The 24,790-nt window shown below is 39.5% G+C and overlaps 1 protein-coding gene across 1 annotated transcript in view; it reads right to left on the bottom strand.

The window, feature by feature from the left end:
- Nucleotides 1-24,790, bottom strand: part of unc5a (unc-5 netrin receptor A) — a 127,350-nt gene that overhangs the window by 87,352 nt on the left and 15,208 nt on the right. The window contains exon 3 of the mRNA XM_022752073.1: nucleotides 21,708-21,826. Coding sequence (XP_022607794.1) covers nucleotides 21,708-21,826 — 119 coding nt within the window. The remainder of the gene's footprint in view (nucleotides 1-21,707; nucleotides 21,827-24,790) is intronic.

Here is a 24,790-nt window from a genome sequence, read left to right as displayed (position 1 = left end):
CATTAAGGCATTTGTGGTAAGTTGTGTCATTATTAGCGTATGAATTTGTGCAAGCCAAAACCATGTTTGGTTAGGTCACAGTGACCTTGAACTTTGACTTTTGATCACCAAAATCTAATCAGTTCATCCTTGAATGCAAGTGAATTTTTGTGCCAAATGTGAAATTCCCTCAATGCGTGACTGAGATATCACGTTCAAGAGAATGGGACAGACAACCTGAAAACATAATGCCTCCGGCTCTGGCTGTTGCCGGCGCAGAGGCATAAAAACACAATAAAACTGCTCTCACTTCTCCACTGTCAGTATGGCTGTTGTTATCACCTCCTGGTGATGACTGGGGTATTTATTCTGCGTGACCTTGTCCGGAATACTCAAGAAGGCGAGCTCTGAAGCTAACTAGCCAGCTAATTGAACCTAGCCTGAGTTAGCTGCAGTCAGCTACTGTTGTAAAATCTTGCATGTGTGATTCAAATAGTGACAGGGTCATCTACAGTAGCCTACAACGGACAAACTTAACACCTACTCTAAAGAGCCTTTTGCGTTTTGACATTACCTTAAGGCCACCGTAGGGTATTCAGATAGTTGCAATCTGCTCACAGCTAGATGCCACTAAATTCTACACACTGGTCCTTTAAATCACATTTTAGGATGTGACGCAGTTGCAGGGAGTCAAAATCCAGTTGTAATACAGTCAGAAAACGAGAGATACACTGTTATTGTAACGATAACTGAGTGTGATCATGAAAAAAGTGTAAAGTGTATAGAGGAGTCTTAAATGCAACGCAAAAATAAAAGTAGATATTCTTATACTCTGCAGCAGAAGTCACAGTGCATACAGAAAGCAAGATTTATCTTCATTAAAACAGGGACAAAAAACAGTGGGACCAATTATAGATATGAAAACTTATGCTTCTATACTGGAGCTTATCTGATTACATAATAAAAGCAGAGGAGAAACCTTTTTAATACATTTACTTCTGACCGCTGTTTTAAGATAAGAATCCAGTTGTGAATTTTTTTTTCCAAACAAGAAACAAAAATACACCTACTGTAAGTGAAAATTTCATATTCCAAGATGGGAGATGACTTTTATACCAGATGGCACTTTGGTAGAAATAATTGTATGCTGAGAAGCTGAAGTGCAAATAAGTATGATTCATTTTTAAGTGCTCTGTGTTTATACAGTACTTTAACAGTATTATAATTGTTTGCTTTTCATAGGGCTAGGGGCAAAGATGGAATAAATGAGAGCCAAAGGTACACTAAATAATAGTAGTGTGGAGCAGAAATACACAGAGGCACAGAAAATAACATAACCCTGCTAATGTTGCTGCAGACCTGAGTTACACCGCTGAAAGGCTTCCGTTCCAGCCCAAGCCCTCATGTGGTACCACATCTATTCTTACACAGCCAACCAGAGGAAGTCCATTAAGTCGGTTTGGAGACTTTGTGATTTCCTGCTCTCATGGCAGCCGAACCTGCCAATCCCTCTTTTCCCCCCCAGCATCATATTCCCCATCTCCCCTGCTTAGCACCAGAGGCAGGTGGCACTAAGTGCTAACCATATGGCTGCTGCCGTAAGAATAACAGTGAAGGATCAGCTCCAATGGGCACAGAGTTACACTGCAATGGAGATCAATGATAGGCATTTATCACCTGCGGATGGGCACTGTGTGGGTGTGTTTGTGATCTTTATGGACACCAGTTTATGACTAGTGAAGTATAGAGGGAATAAGCTCGATCTGATGGAAAAAAACAAAACAAAAAAAATACAGAATATCAGTGTGTGCTTCTGTGATCAAGTCCAGAAACAAACATTGGGAAGTTACTGGCCTGAATGTGCACACCTAGTTTGATTGGGCCACTGGGACTAATACATACACAAAAGCCATATGTGAACAGAGGAAAGTGGCTCTTTCCCCAAGAAATGAAATATTTTCCCTAACACCCAACCTGTGGCAGGGTGCACATATGTGAGCTTATTTGTACACACCCCCATACACACACAAGCAGGAGTGGAAGAGACAAATCACATTTACAAGCATTACGGTAACCGAGGAGCTTTTATGAGTAATTACACACAATACTTCATCACAAAACACACTACTTTTCTGCATTTCAAAGCACAACCAGGTTTGTTATCTCTCCAAAAACTGGCAAATCATAAATTGCATCTGTATTAAAGTTGTACAAAGACCAAGAGGAGGCATTCAGTGAAATAACTTGGAACACGAAACACTCAAATCATAATAGCTCAGCAATCAGCCAAAGAGCAATCCATTCAGCTCCAATACAACTCTATTACCCTGGCTGCTGTGACCAAGCAGCTAGAGAGACATCAAAGTAGGATGCTTGTGGAATAGTCAGCATTTTTCATTTGTTTTTGTTTTTTTTTAATATAGTAAAATAATGAAATGAATAAAAGAATCCTACTTTAAGAATATTTTACCATAATGTAAAAAAATATCAGAGATTTATGGAGAGTAAATGACAATCAAAGTGGTTAAGGCAGCAGTGGGACCAGACATTCAAGCTAGTTATCCATGGTTTTTCATGGCACAGTGAATAAACTGCCAGTTACACACTACAATTTCATTGGACCTCATTATCTTTTCTGAGTCTTCAGAATGCATTTTACATACCCTACTACACACATGCAATTAACTTTTCTAAAATTAGCCACTTGAGTGAAGACTGAGAGGTTCGGGCCTGGGAGTAAATAACACTATCACATACTGAAATTGGCTGATTCCATATATAAGTTTCAACACTGAGCATGAGTCTTGATACCTTTTAAAAGGACAGGCATGCACATCCTGCTGGGTGTTGTCACAGTCCCAATCGGCCCTGCTAAGTTTTGATGACTACTGAATGACATATGACTGCATAACAGCTCTGTGTCCAGGGGAGACCAGAGCCCAGTGCAATCGTGAACATATGGACATTAGCATAGGCTGTTGGGCAGCCTGCTGGCTTTCAGCGCATCGGGACAGGCCTACCTGACGCTGTGCCTGGTTCTGGTTGAACAACAAGCACAGTAGGCTGGCGTGGTTCCAGTTCTGACTGGACAACTAAGAAGCTGGATGTTGGCCAAGGTTGTTTGTGGACACTCCAGCTAATTGAGAGACAGCGCACTTATCTAACAGACTTAAGAGGGACAGCGTTCAGTCTAAAACATTACAGCTCCCATCAAAGCCTCAAAGCCTCAATAACAACAAAGTGTTTTTGCTGCTTATATGCTCCATATTCCTGAATGACCTCAAAACATTAAGGTACACTGTGAAGTTTTTGACCGGTGGAGGCACTGCAGGGCACTGTTTTGATGAGCGAGTCCCTGTATTGTTAGCCTCTCCTGCGCTACTAGCACAGGTGTGATGATGCAACGGCACATGTATGGGGTGATGTGAAATTAATTTCTGACTACTGATGATAAAAGAAAACAGAATGCATTACTGTCTGTACTCTCTCTCTCTCTTCACAACCCTGATCGACTCATTATGATAGCAATTACTCTGAGATGGTAAATCTGAGGCCAGTTCTTAGTGGGTGACTTTTTATATTTTACTCAACTTTTCTGCTTCACAGCTGTAAAGAGATTATTACCAGAGAAGATTCAAAATCTAATTTCAACTGGAATTACTCCCTCCGCCAACCAGTCAAGTTGCAGGAAATATGGTCACATCTCTCCTTCTGTTCCTGAGTTACAGCACTGAATAATGGGCAGAAGTGTTTTAGCCGAACATTATGATGTCAGTGAAGTTGACCTTTCACCATTTGGATACAAAATATCATCACTTCATCATTTTATCCTATTAGATATTTGTCTTAAATTGTGTCATAAGTAGTGAATGAATTGTTGAGTTCTAGGCAAAAAAAGGTCACAGTGACCTTTGACCCTCCACCAAATTCTAATCAGTTCATTCTTGAGTCCAAGTGAATGTTTGTGCCAGATGTAATGAAATTCCTCGGGGCATTCCTTATATGTTCACAAGAGCATGAGATCACCGTAACCTTAACCTTTGACCACCAAAACCTAATCAGTGCATTAAACATAATACCTCTGGTCGTGGCTGTCGCCGACGCAGAGGCATAAAAAGTCTCAAACCCAATAACAGCCTCTGTAGGCCTCTAAGTTTGATATAAACTGACTGAGCAGGGAGGGGAGCAATTAACTCCGATATCTTTTGAGCCCTAAACTCTCACTAATCATTAGTTCTTATAATTTGTTCTATGGAAGCTCTGGACAACAACAATTATCAATTAATAATCAATTACAACTTGTATGAAATCTTATGTACACAGAAGAACACACTTGACGGACATGTTATTTTTGACTGAGGTTTCATTTGAACAATATTGCCAAAGATAGGATAACTGTTGTCTTTTCTCAGCAACCAATGCCTGCTACTTATACACTGTCCTCATAACAGAAAGCAATGATGGATTGTGTGGTTGTGTGGAGGCATTTTTTCAAACAGTTTTTTTTTTTTTTTTTTTTGGATTTGTTGAAACCTTGTAAGTTATTCAGAAAGACAGAAAATGACATATTCAAGTCCAAATGGGTGGTTTTGTGAGATAAGCATACCAAACTGCTTTTTATTTTTTTATTGTAAATATTAGCACTCAGTCAAATAGCTAGGTGGAGATATAACAATCATTGCAGAGTGACTGATTTCTTGTTTGTCGTGTAGGTTCAAATGAAAAACAGTGATTTTACTCAAAATCATACTGTGAAGCCAATTCTAACATTGCCATACCTGTACAACAATGTACACACAGAACTACAGCAGTACTTAATCACATTTTCACTTTAAAATGTTGTAAAATCACAAAACCAAGTGCAGAGCTATGATTAATATTTATAGTTAATCTATAAAAAATTCATCTTTTAAGGAACAAGTGATCAGGATGCTAAATATAATATCACGTAGAAGTAATGTCAACAGCAGCTGAGCTTCATAATGTAATACTGTAAGTGAGGATGTACACACGGTGTAGTAGCTTACAGCAGAGTCCAACAGGAAAAATCCCACAAGACACGTGATGCTGGATAACAGTGTCTCTCCATCACTTCATTGAGGCTGAGATTTAGTCAGAACTAAAGATCTCCCATACAGCAAATATTCCTCTTCTAGAAACAGGACAAGTCGTGTCAGTGTGGTTGTGGAGATGCATAACGACTCCAGCATTCTTCTGACAGAAATGCCACTACGAAAACATTCTGTGCCGCCTACGTCTTAGGAATGCAGAGTTCTTGTCTAGAATGTAATATTTATCTTGTAAATGTCTTGCAGGCTCAGCTTCTGCCTCTTACCCCATTTGATATGTGTGCTTAGCTATGCAGCTAAGCACTCCATCCATGCCACATTAGGTGCTCTGTGCCACAGATACACCACCTTAAATGTAGACTTTTCAGAGTAGACATTTCAACATCAGAGAGGCATCCATTCTGTCCTGAACTCACTCCCTCCAATGCTGTGCTATCAGCATTGCAAGATAAACAGATACAACCCTGGGGTATTGAAGTGGGCAGGAATATTCAGTAGCACATGAAGGCTGAAGTCGGCAAAAGCCTCCTTGGGGCTGGTATGCCTGATCCACATCGAGCTGGCTTACTTCCACCTCTGGATCACTTGAAGCCTCCATACCAAAGGGAGGATAATTACATTTCACCTCCAGTACAATAACGAAGAACCCACAGTTTGGAGGGAGGTAGCACACCAAAGTAGCAAAAGGTGGTTTTGTTTTTTTCCATGCACCAGCTCACACAAGCTTTGACTGACCGCCGACTATGATCTCACATCCCTCTCGTTTCTTTGACTGTGATTGTTCATTTCTGCATGCAGATGATGCCCCCCCCCCCTTGTCCCTGGGGTGTCATCTGATGTGCACCTGCACTTAGCCACCATGCAAAGGGTGTGACTAAATGCAGGATGTGATCCCTGGGTCCTGGTGCCTTTTAGATTTACATTCCATTAGACGGCTTGATTGAATCCACCTGCCCTGTGCACCCATTCACCCGGGCAAACCTCTGCTCGAGCCATCTGTAGGGTGACAGATTGGGCCCATTGAGTGGAGCTAGATGTGATGAACAAAGCAAATATGCTCTCGCTCAGTGGTTCTTGCGCCACCCCTGACTTAATATTATGTGATGCATTTATTTTTACCCTTCTCCTCCATTGTGAATCAATGTCTTTAATCTGCCTGTGACAGAACTCTGCGGGATATTCATGTGGGAGGAACACAGTTCATAAATAGCATCTTAAAAGTTTGCTTTCTTTTAAACATTTGAAGCTGACCTCAGTACGAAGAGCTTTTTGGTTGGAGCCTAAACACTATTTTGTAAAGAGATGATGTGGACTTAAAAGAAATTGATGCTTATATCTGGAGAAAACTGAATCATAAAATGATATGATACATATAGTGTTGTGGATTACATAAACTGGATCATCTGATAGTAGCACATTTCTGACAAGCCTTTTTCTCACCTGGCACCTAACCTTGGCATTAATTAGCTATACACCACACTGACCACAATGCCATGTATTGGCATATATTTTTCTTGGTTGCAGCCTCCATGAAATCGTTTCATTTTGGGAGACCATATTTATCTCATTTTTAGTGTTTTTTTTCTTGCATATTGCTAGATTTAGATGAGGCAGTGGAGAAATAAAAAAGTATAGCAACAACAAAAACAGGGAGTCCCAATCAGGCGAGTTTTACTTTACTTTGCAACACCGCACTGTAAAATCCTTTCTTCTATAAACTCTTCTCTCTCAAGCTTCAACTACAGTAAACAGTAAATATGTGTAATGAACATCTTGCTGAATAAGACTATAATTCACTAGAGGAACATTGTGACAAATTCATCTCAAAGCACATCAAACCAGAAACAATTTTCTCTTCACTCCTCAGGAAACAGGTGTACACTGAGCAGCGTCATAACTGAGTCTTACGAGGGATTCTCTCTGCTTTCATGTTGTTTTCCCATCGCCTGCATTCCAACTACACAGCTATAGGATTGAACAGATGGTTATTTCGTAGGCTGACAATGGTTTTTTCTCCTCTGACTGCTCTTCCATGAAATCTACAGAAAAAAAAATCAAGTCAATCTCAGTTCCCTCGCTTTAACCTCTAGAAACTTTAACTTGTGAATTATAGAAATTACTTTTTTATTAATACAGAAAGGTCCCATGAGCTTTTCCCTCCTGGGCCAGACTCAATTTATTATGTTCATGCAGTATTTGATAAGATACTTGGAAGGTTGAAACTGTGCAACCAAGTTTAACCTTTTAAAGAACGATGTTGCTCTTTCTCTTGGGAATTCAAGATGTTCCACCGAGAGATCAGGACAGCATAAAGATTATTCAGCTGCTGACTTTGAAGGCATTTAAAGTCAGCTATATCATCAGCTTCAATAAAATCTAAGGCAATCATTATGGTTTCAGTCTTGTCCATGTCATTTGTCCTTTAGTCATCCAGTCAATCAGTCAATAGTGTCATTTATAAAAGCATTTTTAAAAGCAACATTTCTGAAATCAATCCATTTCAGTGTAACTGGTAGCTGCTAGTTACTAGAAACGATTAGTCGATAAATCCATTTGCAGATTGACACACAAATAATCAGTAACTATTCGATTATGAATTTATTATTAAAGGTGAAATTTCAAGTAAAAACGCCGAACATGCTCAGGTATCAGCTTCTCCAAAGTGCGTGTTTCTCTGTTTAACATTTGACTTTAGTTTGGAAAGAAAAGCAAGGACGTTTTGATGGACCTTTTTCACCATTTTAAACAATTAATTGAGAAAATAATTTTCAGATTAATGAATAAAAAATAAAAAATAAAAACACATTCCTCAATTCCATCTTTTCAGTTCTGAGCAATCACTGAACTGCTCGTCTTTGTGTGTGACGGTAAGTGTTGGTCAGACATCAAAAGTAATTCAATGACATCATTTTAGGCTTTAGGACATTGTGATGGTCATTTTTCTGTATTTTCTGACCTTTCACAGACGAAAACGATTAACTGATCAGTCAATAATTAGACTAATCAATAATGAAACCATTCATAGTTGCATTATATTATGAGGTAACATCTGTTTTATGTTTTCATCTCTCCGTCTGTGTGTTTATGAGCAGGATTAAGCCAAAAGTACTGAACTGATTCGCACCAAATTTGTCGGAGGGACGGTGTGTGGGTCAGGAAAGGACCCAATAAATTTTGGTGTAGATCTAGTTAAAGGGGTGGAATTCCTTTTATCACTTTCTTTAACATTGCGAGATAGGGCAATTTTCAACACATCTGCCAATTTGTCAGAAAATAATGTGTGGAATCCTCATGTAAAAAAAAAGAAAAGATGATATTTATGATGTTGAGATCTATGAGTTTGTACAGTTTGGTGCTGATAATAATCTGGATGTGACAGACTTGTGTAGGGTTGTTTGGCCTTGGTGGAGGGATGCGCTCTACTGAGTGTCATTCTAGTTCTGCATTTGTATGTTTTTCGTGTCATTGTGTCCACCCTCGTATATATTACATGAACGATCATCTTGAATATAAATGTCATTTCCTGCAAACCAGGGAAGCGGACCATTATCAGGAGCTGTAAATCCTGAAATGAATTCTACAAACAGGGTGATATGACTTCAGGAGGCAACATCCCTCAGGCAAAAGTGCAGCCATGAGAAGATTATGATGCACAGCATTTGCCTGAGCGCCTGAATATAAGATATATGTGGGCAATTTTGATTTATGATATTTTCTTTTACGCAGTTGACCTATGTGCATTAAGAGGCATTAGGAAACCATTCCTCAGTGCAGAAGAAAGGCTGTTGCTTGGTGTTTGCTGGTTCTTTCCATCTCTAAGAGATGTAAATTAATCATGGTGGCATCCTTCGGATGCTTGCTCGACGCTCAGAATGAATAGCAGCATTACACAGAGGTGGCTGAATGCTTTTAATATTGAGAAGCTTGTGATATTAAATCTGTTTTGTTTGGTTTTTTTTTTGTCTTCTTTGTTCTTGACCTGATGAATTGCTCTTGACATGTATCTCCTTCAACTCCGATGTAACTGCCTTCATTAAGAGGTTAATTAAAAGACTTGGCTTTATTCTGAAGCAATTAAATGTACTTCTGTTTTATGCCATTTGCTTTCTCAGTCTGACTGAGTGCAATTTGTCTAATTAAATAAAAAGCATTATAGGAGATGGTAAACATTATGAGTTGGTGGTACCAATAGATGCATACTGATTCAGTTAAAGAGTTAACATAATATTGAAAGTAGAATAGCCTTTGAGCCAGTTGAGAGGTGACAGCCTTAAAAACACTTTTTTTGGAAAGCTTGTAATATTCATAGCTTGAAATATTTTACAAAAACTAATAAATAATAAATCAATCACTGTTTACATTTTCTCCCATTAATATCAGCCTGCCTGATAATAACAACATTTCAGCTAAACACTGGGATTAGTGGGTAGGAGTGATCATTTGTGAGCCTATGTAAATTAAGTCCACAGAGCATACCTTGCTCCTAATAATAGCTTTAATCTCAAACCCTTGAACCAGTTCCAGCAGCTCAGAGCAGCCCCACCGAGGGTCCTGATCCCTGGTTTGTCTCTCTGGGACTGGAGCATCATGGTCCACAAGACCTGGGTAAATGTTTGTGCACGGAGGCTGAATTAGATCATATTCATGACCGTGGGAGGTTCTCTGATTTATGAGGCTGGATTTTACTACCTATTGAGTGCAATTACATACAGCACGAGGTATACAAACAAAGCCTCCGTCAGCAGCCATTTTGTGCTCTAGATAATATGATCTAACAGTGATAAACTGAGTAGGACAAGCAATATATGACTACTAAGCAGTGAAAGTGTTTTCTGTGTACATTAAGTTCAGAGTAAATTAAAAAAATGCACACTGAACCCATTAGTGTGACTATATAGTGTCTGTTAAATATTATCTCTGATTTGTCCTTTCAAGTACTTACATAACCAGAGGAGACGAAGCCGTGTAAAGATGCATCAACAAATCAATACATTTCTGCATTATATGAGGTGCTATTCTACAGATTTAATTCACATTCAAAGCATCAATAGTGCTTCATTGATGATGTATGCAGCTGATCATAACTAGTCAAGACTGAATAAAAATGATTAGGAATACCTGATCATGCCAACTTTATAGCTCTCGACTTCTCTCATGGTTGAAACAGGATGTGAACAATTTTTGATTTCTGACAAAGTGAAATATGGCTCTAAAAACCAAGAGCACATGTGAAGGTGTTCCTCTAATTCTAATTTATAGAGGTCATTAAAGGTAACCACACTGAAAAATTCTTCTTTGATGGGTGAAAAAGTGGCTTTGTGAACTTTCAGAAAAAGGAAATGTACCACACCATTTGCTTGATAATTTCCATTACCATCAAAAGCAGCAGGAGGAGGAGTGGGCCCCGCTGCTGATCCTTAAGCTGATTGAAATATGCTGCTCATTAGAGTCCATTCACAAAATTCATGAATCACAGTAAGACAGACGACAGTTGCCTCACCTGTAAAAAGGTCCCTCCTATTAACAGGCAGATAGCCTAACTATTGTACTAAGGAAAATGGCTCAATTTATTACCGCCTTCATATGAATGCAAATGAGTCGCAATCAATAAGTCCAATTTTTGACGTGTCATTAATAATAAGTGGCCGAAGAAAAAAACCAACATTAATATAATGCCAGCAACTATTAAGGATGTAAATGAACAAATCTCTATGAAATGGGCTTTTTTGTAAATAGATGATAATAATCACATACAGGGGATAGCAGTATTCTGAGAGAACTTAGTAATTTTAAAAAGGTGTCAAGAAAAATGACAACATAATGGCTCATGCAATTAATCGCCATTCTTTTATCAACATCTACACAAACAAAGAAACAGACAAATAAAATCACTAACCGCAATGAATTAAGAAAACACAAGTCAAACAAGATAAGAGAAAATATAGATCACTTTCCCCTCTCTCTCCTGAGCAGTCCTGTGGCCATCGAGATATCATCAACAAGAATGTGATTTTTTTTTAACAGTTAAAAAGTCAGACACATCCTTCTAACCGAACACTTCCGAAACCTCAATAGAAGAGAAAATGGAGACGATCCAACTGTAGCACATGAGAAGGAACGAGTGCATGCTGGGAGATTCAAGGTGGCTGCAGAAAAAAGGAGAAGTGAGAGATTTATGCTAAACGTGTGCTGACTGACAAAGCAACGTCTTCTCAAGGCTCTGCAGGAGATCGGCCTAAATCCTTCTCATAAATTTTATATTAATGCCAGAGGTAACCAAGGTTGTTTTTCCCAGTATTTCTCCAGGTCCATTAAACACACCTAATATATTTCAACATTCTCCCATTTCCCCCTCTAAGTAGCTCAGCTGAATTGCAAAACTTGTACATAAGAGAATGTTTATTCCACGCCGAGTCTGATGAGACTTCAGTGGCTGTGCTTCTCTGTTAAGGTTGACTGGTTTGAAGATAAAAAGCTAACACACTCACCTTCCTCTGCACCTGTAGGTACTATAACCTTGCCATTTCAGGAGATAATAAGACGAGCTGTCTAAGTGGGGTGGGAGGGTGGTGGTGGTGGTGGTGGTAGTGGGGGAGGTTAATCTGTCTCAGATCTCGCTTACCGCTCTGTTGTAGTTTATTCCTCAGGAATGAGAATTCAACTTGATAACAAGTAACAAAATCTTTTATTCCCAGTAATATGTGAGCGCTGTCTATCAACATTTCTGCTTTGAGTAAGAGAAAGAAAACGGTGCAATTTGTTTGAGTCTGAGCAACAGTCTGTGTGGGTAATACCAAGTTTTTCTGCTTTCACACCTTCCTTGACTGGCCTATTTTAAGATGTGGAGAGCTTTCCCTTCTTAATTCCCAATACAACATAGTAAATCCCAATGCGACAGACTGCAGCCACTGCCATCAAATATAGTGGCTACCATGGAAACTACACTGAACTTCAGTGTCTATATCCCACATAACTAGATGATAGTAAAAAAACACTAAAATAGTGTATATCCCTGGTACACAGAGTCATTAACATAATGTGCCACATGAAAAATAGGTCTACATACAAGTAATGAGTTCTTCATCCCTTAGTGAACAGATATACTGCGTTCCACTGTTGTTCACTGACAAACTATATTAGCGGATCACTTAGTCACTGTATTGGATGCATTTTAATATTTTCTGAAACCAAAAGAGGCACACAAGCTCAAGATGGTGAATGAAAGTAACTTAGAAAAGTACAACATGGATTTCGACATACAAGTCAAAATGGTGGCTCCCTCCCTTTCACACTCACGAGAGAGGAGAAAACATGTCTCCCAGCTAGACAGGAGCAACAGCAGTGGTTTGATCTCTGCTTGAGCTCCACTTTTCAATTGCAAGTCACAAAGATGTAAGAGCATATGTCTAGCATTTAACAGCCATGAAAATAGTCGTGGAAGAAACTGGGGAGGGAGTGAGACTGGGGGAGAGAGAGAGAGAGAGACGGCGACTTTATTGTGAAACATCACTGTCTCAGTTGTCAGAAACATGCTGATAGACAAAACATGCTAATAGGCACACGGGCCTGCGAGCACACACGCACGCACACACGCACACACAGACACACACACACGCAGACAATTAAAGAAGCTCTGGAGACAGCAGACTGATTGTTTATCTGCATCGTAGCATAGAGAATTGAAATCCACAGCCACAGATAAGACATCAATCTTCCTCAGTGGGCTGCGTAAATAAATCTGATTACGGACAGAATCATTTCCCCTTTAGAATTGTTTTATCTGCTCATTCCATGCCTCAGCACCAGATAACTCGGAAAGTGGTTGGCACAAGGTGGTGGCTCGCCTCGCACTCGTCTCACATCAGTGTCGTAGGCCTGTTGACAGTGGAATGATATTCGACTCAAACTTCTATTGACGAATAATGGCTGGAAACTAGGCCTGCGACTAATTAATTATTTTCATTATCAATTATTCTGCCATTATTTTTTCAGTTCAATTAATTATTTGGTAAGTAAAATGTCAAAAAAAAAAAAACTGTGAAAAGTAATGATTAAAATAAAAACCCATGCTGACATTGTCAAATTGCTTTTTTTTCCAATCAACAGTCTAAAGCCTGAAGAGATTCAATTTATTATCACTTAAGATAAAGAAAAACAGCAAATCCTAACAAATGAGAGGTAAACCAGCTAATGTCCAGCTTTTCTTAAAAGAGGAGTTTATAAATCAATTATTATGAATTAAGTTGTTTTTTCCTTGTTATAATTTTCTGTCGACTAATTAGGTGATTTTAGCTTTAGTGGAATTTATGGCATACATTTTGATGGAAACTTTCATGTTGAACAAACCAGATCAATTCACTTTTGATTAAAAATGTTTAAAATTTAAACTGGCTTATACATATTTGACATAATTCTATGAAAGACATTTTTATGGCGAAAGATCTGCAGTTGTTAAATTAAGGGAAATGCACCTCATGATCTAATTTAATCTGAAGTAAACTGATCACAACCCTGATAATGAGACATGGTGATGTCAAAATATATTCTGATTATGTGCATAATTGCTATGAAGTTCCCTATTTGTGTATCTAAGAGAATTTAAATTATATGTACTGTAAGTCATTCCTACTGAGCATCAGCCCATAATTTCAATACATTTCAGGCTTCTGAATATTTTATGCAGCCAAGGAAAAAACAAATTCCTTACAGATTTGGATAAATGAGATAATGTAATGCTGGAGCGTACTAAGCTTTTACACACTTCTCAACAAATCCCACTGTTTGTTTTCACATTGTAATGTGCTGGAATCTCTTTCAACCAAAACAGATTTGTTGCCGCTTCTCTGTTAGATCTGATAAAGCATTAAAGGCATTCAGACCGAGGTTAGTTCACTCGTGTGACCTGAATAAGCATTGACAGCCACTAAAATGAATTTGGACAAATCAGACAAGCCAGCAGCTGGGCACATCTACATTGTACGAGCCTGCATTCAGCAGACAGGCATGGTGACAAAGCATTCCCTTAAAACACACCAGATAAAAGACTAATTTGGTCCAATTTTGCTGGAGGGATGCTTATCTCAGAATTCAAATAAGGTCAAAAGAGAAAACAGTCACGAAGTCAGTGATAAGATCATGGTGGAAAAGCAAAATAAACCCTGTAACCCCTCGAGAATGAGTTATGCTCCGGATCCTTGTAGATGTGGTTATGCCTCTTATTGCCATTTACCTCCAGTGAGGACGACATGAGTCACCACAATAAAGGTAAATAAATAACTGATGAGGGCAATAAAAAGGAAATGCAGAAGTTAGGCTTATCAGAAAAAAATAACAGCCAAATTTCTACTCTAGAACGACGGTGATAAGAAAACCGGACTTCAATGGAAATAATAAACAGGAATCATAAATCATCATAGATTAAATGTTAGCAGACTGTACTTTGGTGTAATCTCTTTCGCAGCAGGCAATTGTTGCTTTCAGAATTTATCAGGAACACTGAGTGTGTTTGTGTTTGTAGCGGTAGGGTGAGGGAAACTGTATATTCATGGTAAGAAACCAAAAAAAAAAAAAAGAGTGCTCATCAAACTATTTGACAAATGATGTCAGGAAAAGGGCAAAAACAGAAAAACCTATAAACTAAGCAACGATTATAGAAGTTGGGTTCACATCCTACCAGCAATGAGCCGAGGCAGAGAAACTGTAACGTGAGGCAGTAATGAAAAAAAGTGCGTTTCCATCAGCTTAGCGCTTCACCTGTCTTTAGATGAAAGGAGAAATGACAGATTACTGCAACAGAACTGTCTATCACTTATGAACTACAACCCATTAGAGCAGGATACCATTCAGAAGACAATGGTGGATCACAACACTTTCTCAGCACTGTTCCTCCTTTCTGATCAATCACTGAGGATGAGAGCTGGTTGAGTTTTGACATGGGAAAATATGAGGTGGAAGGGGTAAGTGATTGCCTTTGAGGAACCACTTTTGTCTGGAAGGTAAAATGCAAAAAAATGTATCTTATGGGAAATTGTCCTATTTTTGTTACTATCCACTCCCGTCAACAACAAACAATTAAATGGCCCCACGGTCAAACAACGATCATTCAAGGATGCATACAAAACATTGCTGTATTCAGAGTTAATTTAAAACAATTACTTTAATTATTGTTTTTCAATTAATCAATTACTCGTTTCATCAATGAAGTATATGAAAATATCCATCATACTTACTGTAACATAAGCTGTGGAAATTCAACAAATCGACAAAATTGAGATGCTAGAACTACAGAACGTTTGCCTTTTTTTAAAAATGGAAAATAACTTAAACAATTTATTGATCAACTGACTAATCAATGTATTGACCTAACATTGCAGTTCTAGTCATGATAGCTTATCTCTGCAACCCAACTTGGTGGGAAAGAAACTCCACGATAACTTCTCTGTCAATGTAAATTTGTGTGGAATGCATCCTCACTTTTCCACAACTTTTTTTTTTTTTTTCCTCAGCATGACAGGTTGATGGATGAACATGACACAAGATCTCAAGTGAGAAATTGCAGCCAACAGCATAACAATGCTAACACGGATTACACCACATGTGAGTTCGTGCAAATGGTAAGAAATTATGTAGTCCTCCGTTCCAATAGCAATAATGGGCATGGTTGCTGGGAGACCTGTCTATATTCTGGGGTGTGTTTGCCTGTTTGGCAGTTCTCTGAGGTAATCACACTTGGCTGTGGTTGTTGTTGCTGCTACCTCAGCTCCACCCCAGTTGTGTCACCGCTTTTATCTAAATTTAGATCTTCTCGTTCCAAACAGCAAGATGATGCTGAGCAGTAAACTCAAAACTCCTGGTTTCAAAACTTTCAAAAAGGCCCTTTCCTTTGACCTTGCGAATGTGTCTTTTTATTTTCATGTTTACTTTTTTTTTTTTTTTTGTTTGATTGTGACTGCAAACAGCAACTGCATTTTTCTCCCCAAAATATTTGTTGACTAAATTTTTTCTACTCAGCTTGTTCTTAGGGTTCGGTATCATTTAGATATAATCAATTCAAATGCTGATTCCGTTTATCGATTGTTGATGATTGCGGGTCCAAACTTTACTTTCAAAAATCAATAAGAAGAAGGTCTTCCTGTTTTATACATTTGGAGCCAGCTCTCAATACTGAAACCCTCTATTTTCTCCACTTTCTTACATTGTTTAATGTAGAGATTTGCCCCTCTATTGTCATTATAGTCACTAAAATGATCAACTTACAGCCTTTAGTTGTAGCAAGGTGGACACTAATTCCACTAATATAATGGATCAGCAAAACTGACAAAAAATACATTTATGTAATGTTTACTGCTTCAGTGGTCAGTCATGTCTGCCTACACTTATTTGTGAAAATACAAACTAATTAGTCCACTTCAGTTTTTGTGTGCACAAGTCAGAGGCGTACAAGTTCAGAGCTTGATTGTTAATCACTAGCTAGTAAGCTGAACATGTACAGCTGTAGAAAAAAGTAATAATGAATTACAATTAAACCTAAAACACAAGTGGTGCACAGGTGTACAGCAGCCAGGAGCAGGAGGAGGAAGCAGCAAACTCTAAGCGGGACAATTTGTCACAGCTGCTGGTTGCTACAGCACTGACAGCAACGAAGCCAGTGTAGTGGTCTCTAAACTGAGATGTGAGATGTGAGAGTGCAATTTCCCCTTGTTTTGAGATGTGCATGCATCACACAGAAACCAAACACTTACCAATATATTAGGTGTCACACCAAGTGATAAATGATGATAATGTAAATGACTATATGCCAAGGGAGTGAATCGGTTACACCTGTAGGCCTGTGGTCATTGGTTTTGTGATTGCCCAGGGCATAATGAGCGATAGGCACCCAGTGTGGGTAAGCCTGATTTGTTTTGCCCTTTGTGTTGCATTATCTGGCTGACCTGTCACAGCTGTATCACAGGCAGGTTTATTGGATTTAGAGACCGGGCTGTCGCGGTTTACACCCACACATTTTGCCATCATGGGTGCTGATCAGCATTTCCTGTGTGATGTGTGTTTGTGAGTTACCATAGCATCGTCTCTAGTGTCTCTCAAACTGTGTGCTACTAATGTTCATGAGACAAAGAAGAATGAACTGAGGCTATCATGATAATATGAAAATAGAAAGAGACCTTATAGTACATTAGCTATATGGCCAAAAGTATTTGGACACCCACACATTTTAACTAAATGTAACTGTTTTATTCTGCTATAACAGCTCATGGGAGGCCGCTAAACAAGATTTTTGGAACCTGGCTGCAGGGATTTGCTCCCATTCAGCCACAAGAGCATTAGTGAGGTCAGCCACTGATGTTGGGTGATAAGGTCTGCCTGGCAGTCAGTGTTCCAGCTCATCCCAAAGGTGTACAGTGTGGTTAAGGTCTGGGCTTTGCACTGGAGGTCAGGATTTCACAAAGGGTTGTGACAAACAGAAATCTCAGGGGTTGTGAGAGTGTTGTGGAAAAAACACACATTTATTTTCAGACATTCTAAGTTTAGATTTTTGTTGTAAATTACAGGATGATTTTATTCCTTTTTGTTTTGAAAAATTATTAGAATATACAATATAACTGGGAGCAAAATTTTTTCTAATCATAACCCACCCTTCCCAAGCACTTTCCTGGCATTTATGCACTGCAGCACTACTTTTAAAATGCTGTTATTTTAGTTGATTTTATGTCTTCTGTCTTCTATTTTACCATTTCATTTATTTATTTATGTGAAGCACTTGGCACATGTAAATTCTTAGTTGTATAGCATTTTGCATGTTGAATTTCTTTTATGAAAGGTGCTATACAAAAACATTATTATTATTATTATTAATCATAATAATAATAATAATAATAATAATATCTACATAAAACTAATGAGGTGGTCACAAGTACACTTTTCTTTACTTTAAGGTGTGACAAGACAAAAATGATGGCAGGGTTTTCCCTTGTTTTCAGGGTTGATTTGGTCTGGGGGTCAGGGGGTGTTTCCCCAATAAAAATTGTTATTTGACTCAAAACTATGCATTTTCACATCATTGTGGACCATCATCATGACAATATTCATAACAAAGCAACAATACAGGTTGTGGTCCACAGCACACCCAGACAACAGCAAGAAAAGAGGAGGAAAAAGTGAAACAGAATTGCTCGATGATGGAGTAAGTATATCCTGAGGTAATCCATCACATTTTCGTGAGTGATCGCACTATGTGCTGTACAAAATAACATTGGTAAACCAAGAGCTTAGAGTGAATGGATTTTAACTATGATTTTCTATCTTCCCATAAGCATTAAACAATGTAACAGCGTTTGGCTATTCACCAAAATTCCTTTTTTAGTCAGTCATCTGTAGGTGGGTTACTTTCTCAGTGGGTATAGCCACTAAAGCCAACTGAGGCAATTTCTCTCACACTTTCATTCCCCTCTCAGAAGCCTTTTTTCTTACAGTTTTACAGCATTTTTCAGACTTTTGTCTTTTTGAGCTGTAATTCCTGCCGTTTTACAAATTTTCTCCCGGGTACTTTTCAAGACATCTGAGAGGCAATAAACTTGTTTTTGTCGCTTTATTTCGTCTGTGGCAGCAAAACACGTTATACCAGCCCTCAGAAGCTTCTGCAGGTTAAACAAAACACTTTTAGGGCCGTCTAAAAACTCACTATAGACGAACTTGAAAATGCTCACTAGCCTAGCAACAAGGCTACATCAAGCCATAATGCAACATACTGTAAAAGACCACAGTTACACATGCTGTCTCTGTTCGAGAGGAATATCTGATGTAATGAACATGTCATTTTCTCATCCTCAAATATAACATGGACCACTTTTTCAAACCTAATTTCCAGAAAAAAATATTGTCCTGTATTTGGGCCAGTATGGATATCTTCTCTCTCCAGAGTGTGTTCATTCAGTTTAGGTGCTGCATGAAAATGCTTTGGGTCTGTGCCCAAGTCTTTTAATGGAAGAGAAAACCCTGGTTGGGGACCAATGGTCTAAAGTATCACTGTATACTGTACAATTATGATTTAACTTAGGGGCTTGGCCAAACTCTGAATAACAGTCCCAGAAAAAAGTACACCAGCATATGTGGAAATGAGTGTCCACATTATTTTGGTCCTATAGTCGCTGTAGCTTACAAAGTGCATAATGAATATGAATACTTTTATTCTTAGTGGAGGCTATTTGATTTCTCACTGGACTACGAACACTGCAGTCATGTATTTTTCAGGGCCACAGGTAAGCTGCTTAACTCCACCTCTCGAAGTGGGACTAAAGAGAGAGGGATAATTCAATAAAATGCAGCTCTCACAAAGATCATGCCTTCTGGTATCCCCCCCCACCCCCACCCCCCCACCACTGAAAGCCACGACACCGCCTGAAATCTACAATGACAAAATGGACAGGCGTTGACTGGGGACGTGGCATTGAGGAGAATCAGGTCCCGGTGCACAAACTCATCGCGGCGCTCCCGCATCATCGCAGTGACAAGCCTCGGGAGCCGAGGACTGACACAGGAGGGAGAGGGAAACATTAATGTATCATTCATCTGAGCTCCACACCCTGCCTCTACTGCAGTATGAAAACATAACTGTAATGAAAATCCTATCGATCGGAGTCGCTTCCTTTTAGACAAATTGCACTGTTTTCTCTGCCTTTCCATTGCTTGGAAGGCAAATGTAAAGAGCAAAGATGAAAGCCCTCGAGACATCATCATCAATGCTCCATCATGACAGGCAGACCTTGTGCTACAGACGCAGCCTCCTGTAGACCGAGAACACCAAGGCATTAATCATAGAGACATTAATCAGCATTGAGAAAAAGCTAATTAATTAACATATTCAATGAGTAAACTGGCCACTGTTACTTTTATGCATTTTATCATTGCTTTTAACTGTTGGATGTTATATTATTTCTTGACAGTTATTAGGTTTATTTGTCCTACTTTGTGAAGAACTTTGTCGTTTTGAAAAGTGCTACATAAATGAAGTCATTATTCGTATTAGTAAGTTTATAATGTAGCATATAACTGACTCCCATTACAAAAATAACTGCTGTAATTTTCAAGGCCTGATAAGATAATGGGTATAGTGTGTGGCATTCCATTAAAAGAGGATTTCCAGCAGATGTCAAATAGGTTGTGAAACATCTTTTTTTCTGTAAACCTACGGCGTTTCAGTCTGTTCAAGTTAATGTTCACAGTCACCCCACCCCACCCCACCCCCACCCCCTTCCCTTAATCCACCTACATGTTTCTGGCGCCAGAGGAGGCCTCGTGGTTAGAGAGACCATCTCTGCTTTAATCTACCAACACCCCTGCAGAAGTGTCCTTGATCAAGACACAGCTACAGGGGAGCTACTCCTGGCTGCCCCTGTGTATTCACCCCTTTGCTTCAATGCAAACATGCAGCTCTCTGAGGAAAAAGCAAAAACACAAAAAAGAAAAGAAAAGCTCATTTCAAAACATCACTGCTCATGTCAGGGCGCCAAATTTTTCTTTTTTTTTTTTCACCATCCTTGAAGCTGTTCTCTTGGTTAGTTAGTCCTGCAATGTCTGGTCTCAGAGGCCTCAGAGGAATCATGACGGAAATTTTTGAAATTATCTCTGACACCATCACCCTTATCAGTGGTCATTAGGGAAAGGACAGACAAAGAAAACTATTTTAAAGTACTGCAACACATCCAGTTATGTGGTCCCTAAGGAGGCCTTTTGCAGAACTAACATGCATGAAGTGACAAGACAGACACTGAGTGCGGATAACCATCTTACCCGTGTGCAGTCCTCCTGAATTTCTAAATTAAAGATAGGAAGATAGCACAGCCACAATCTCTGCGTGGATCTTCATTCTCTGGTGAAGTAAAGGGAGACTGAGGAAATAGATCAACCCAGCATCTCAGGGGTCAAGGGTTTATTTAATGAAGTCATATCAATGATGCCTGCTCCTTCCGGTAATCATTGGGTGGTGTTTATATAGAGGGGCGGTTGTGAAGTTCAGGTAAATAACCACTGTACCGTTATAAATGCCACTCAAACCGTTTTTGTTACAATTATCTACTGAAGATCTTTTATGCNACCACTTTTTCAAACCTAATTTCCAGAAAAAAATATTGTCCTGTATTTGGGCCAGTATGGATATCTTCTCTCTCCAGAGTGTGTTCATTCAGTTTAGGTGCTGCATGAAAATGCTTTGGGTCTGTGCCCAAGTCTTTTAATGGAAGAGAAAACCCTGGTTGGGGACCAATGGTCTAAAGTATCACTGTATACTGTACAATTATGATTTAACTTAGGGGCTTGGCCAAACTCTGAATAACAGTCCCAGAAAAAAGTACACCAGCATATGTGGAAATGAGTGTCCACATTCTTTTGGTCCTATAGTCGCTGTAGCTTACAAAGTGCATAATGAATATGAATACTTTTATTCTTAGTGGAGGCTATTTGATTTCTCACTGGACTACGAACACTGCAGTCATGTATTTTTCAGGGCCACAGGTAAGCTGCTTAACTCCACCTCTCGAAGTGGGACTAAAGAGAGAGGGATAATTCAATAAAATGCAGCTCTCACAAAGATCATGCCTTCTGGTATCCCCCCCCACCCCCACCCCCCCACCACTGAAAGCCACGACACCGCCTGAAATCTACAATGACAAAATGGACAGGCGTTGACTGGGGACGTGGCATTGAGGAGAATCAGGTCCCGGTGCACAAACTCATCGCGGCGCTCCCGCATCATCGCAGTGACAAGCCTCGGGAGCCGAGGACTGACACAGGAGGGAGAGGGAAACATTAATGTATCATTCATCTGAGCTCCACACCCTGCCTCTACTGCAGTATGAAAACATAACTGTAATGAAAATCCTATCGATCGGAGTCGCTTCCTTTTAGACAAATTGCACTGTTTTCTCTGCCTTTCCATTGCTTGGAAGGCAAATGTAAAGAGCAAAGATGAAAGCCCTCGAGACATCATCATCAATGCTCCATCATGACAGGCAGACCTTGTGCTACAGACGCAGCCTCCTGTAGACCGAGAACACCAAGGCATTAATCATAGAGACATTAATCAGCATTGAGAAAAAGCTAATTAATTAACATATTCAATGAGTAAACTGGCCACTGTTACTTTTATGCATTTTATCATTGCTTTTAACTGTTGGATGTTATATTATTTCTTGACAGTTATTAGGTTTATTTGTCCTACTTTGTGAAGAACTTTGTCGTTTTGAAAAGTGCTACATAAATGAAGTCATTATTCGTATTAGTAAGTTTATAATGTAGCATATAACTGACTCCCATTACAAAAATAACTGCTGTAATTTTCAAGGCCTGATAAGATAATGGGTATAGTGTGTGGCATTCCATTAAAAGAGGATTTCCAGCAGATGTCAAATAGGTTGTGAAACATCTTTTTTTCTGTAAACCTACGGCGTTTCAGTCTGTTCAAGTTAATGTTCACAGTCACCCCACCCCACCCCACCCCCACCCCCTTCCCTTAATCCACCTACATGTTTCTGGCGCCAGAGGAGGCCTCGTGGTTAGAGAGACCATCTCTGCTTTAATCTACCAACACCCCTGCAGAAGTGTCCTTGATCAAGACACAGCTACAGGGGAGCTACTCCTGGCTGCCCCTGTGTATTCACCCCTTTGCTTCAATGCAAACATGCAGCTCTCTGAGGAAAAAGCAAAAACACAAAAAAGAAAAGAAAAGCTCATTTCAAAACATCACTGCTCATGTCAGGGCGCCAAATTTTTCTTTTTTTTTTTTCACCATCCTTGAAGCTGTTCTCTTGGTTAGTTAGTCCTGCAATGTCTGGTCTCAGAGGCCTCAGAGGAATCATGACGGAAATTTTTGAAATTATCTCTGACACCATCACCCTTATCAGTGGTCATTAGGGAAAGGACAGACAAAGAAAACTATTTTAAAGTACTGCAACACATCCAGTTATGTGGTCCCTAAGGAGGCCTTTTGCAGAACTAACATGCATGAAGTGACAAGACAGACACTGAGTGCGGATAACCATCTTACCCGTGTGCAGTCCTCCTGAATTTCTAAATTAAAGATAGGAAGATAGCACAGCCACAATCTCTGCGTGGATCTTCATTCTCTGGTGAAGTAAAGGGAGACTGAGGAAATAGATCAACCCAGCATCTCAGGGGTCAAGGGTTTATTTAATGAAGTCATATCAATGATGCCTGCTCCTTCCGGTAATCATTGGGTGGTGTTTATATAGAGGGGCGGTTGTGAAGTTCAGGTAAATAACCACTGTACCGTTATAAATGCCACTCAAACCGTTTTTGTTACAATTATCTACTGAAGATCTTTTATGCTGAGACAAAGCCCACATTACATTACTGTACCATTCATAAGAAGACACACAGCCTATTGTATGAACTGAGTATCTATCATACCTTTTAACCAATTAGTTATTAAAGAAACATTCAGCCACATTCTAAATTTCTTCAGTGTGAAGTACTTGTGTTAAAAGAGGAATTTCTGTTTTCACATTATAGAAATCAGAAGTGGGAGGTTAACTGAGCATCAGTTGCTATTTAAACCCAAAAACTCCATGACGAACTCTGCCAACTGGGGTGAAAATTTTTAACTGAGAAACCTCAGCTTCTACCGCTGCGCTACCAACTGTTCGTGGTGAATAACAAAATATGCATGTGTGTGTGGGTGGGGACAGTGTGAACAATCTTGTTTCTATAAACTTATCATGAACACAAACTTTGACAAATACAGAGGGAGAAACTTTTTGTTTCTTTCTTTTTCTTTACTGAAAGACTGAATGAATGATTTTCCAGGCTTTGTCATCCTGGAAGAGACCACTCCCAGCAGGACACAGATGTTTCATCAGAGGATAAAGGTGATCGCTCAGAACAACTTTGTATTGATTTGCAGCGACCCTTCCCTCAAAGGGGACAAGTGGACCCAAACAACCCCAGCAAAATATCCCCTCACAGCGTTACAGAGCCACTGGATCCCCTCACTGTAGGGGTCAAGTATTCAGGCCTGTACTATACTCTTGGTCTCACTACACATGCACTCTCCTTCTTGTGGAGGAAAATGGTGAAGGATGACTCATCTGACCACATTACTTTTCCCCCCACATCTCTGTAGACCAGTGCGTATGGTTTTTGCACCAATGAACTCCCAAGATGCGCATTCATCTTTGTAATGAGGGGGTTATGCACTGCGACCCTTCTATCATATCCCTTCTCTATGTAACCGTCGATGGACTGTTCTTGCTGACACAGTCTGATCACGTCCTACGTTGACATTCTCAGTCACCTGAAGAAGAGCTGTTCCTCTGTCTGTCCTTACATATCGCACTAATGCACGAGCATCACGGTCGTCAAATGTGCCGACCACAATTTCCGACCCTATTTGCTGACGTCTTTCCCGTAGATCTAAATGCAGATATCACTTTAGTCGCTGTTACTACTGAAACACGAGCCAGCTGAGCAGTCCTGACTGAAGCTCCTGCCATTTGTGCCTCAACAAAGAACCCTCTTTCAAAGTCACTTAGATCTTTTCTTCTCTCCATCCTGATACAAAGTCAGAATCAACTGGGCCTGCTCATTAATTTTTTATACATGCCACAGAGCATGGTGTTAATTGCTTAATTGTACCATGCAGTGCACCTGTGTCGAAGTATCTGCGTTTGATAAGTTTCTCCACTCATTTATTCAGGTTTTTTTCCTTAAATTTGTCACTTGTCCGTATA

The sequence above is a fragment of the Seriola dumerili genome, unplaced genomic scaffold (genome assembly GCF_002260705.1).
Source record: "Seriola dumerili isolate Sdu_G_001 unplaced genomic scaffold, Sdu_1.0 BDQW01000161.1, whole genome shotgun sequence".
Classification (NCBI taxonomy): Eukaryota; Metazoa; Chordata; class Actinopteri; order Carangiformes; family Carangidae; genus Seriola; species Seriola dumerili.
The sequence above is the reverse complement of the archived record's forward strand: the minus strand, read 5'-3'. Positions and strand labels throughout refer to the sequence as shown.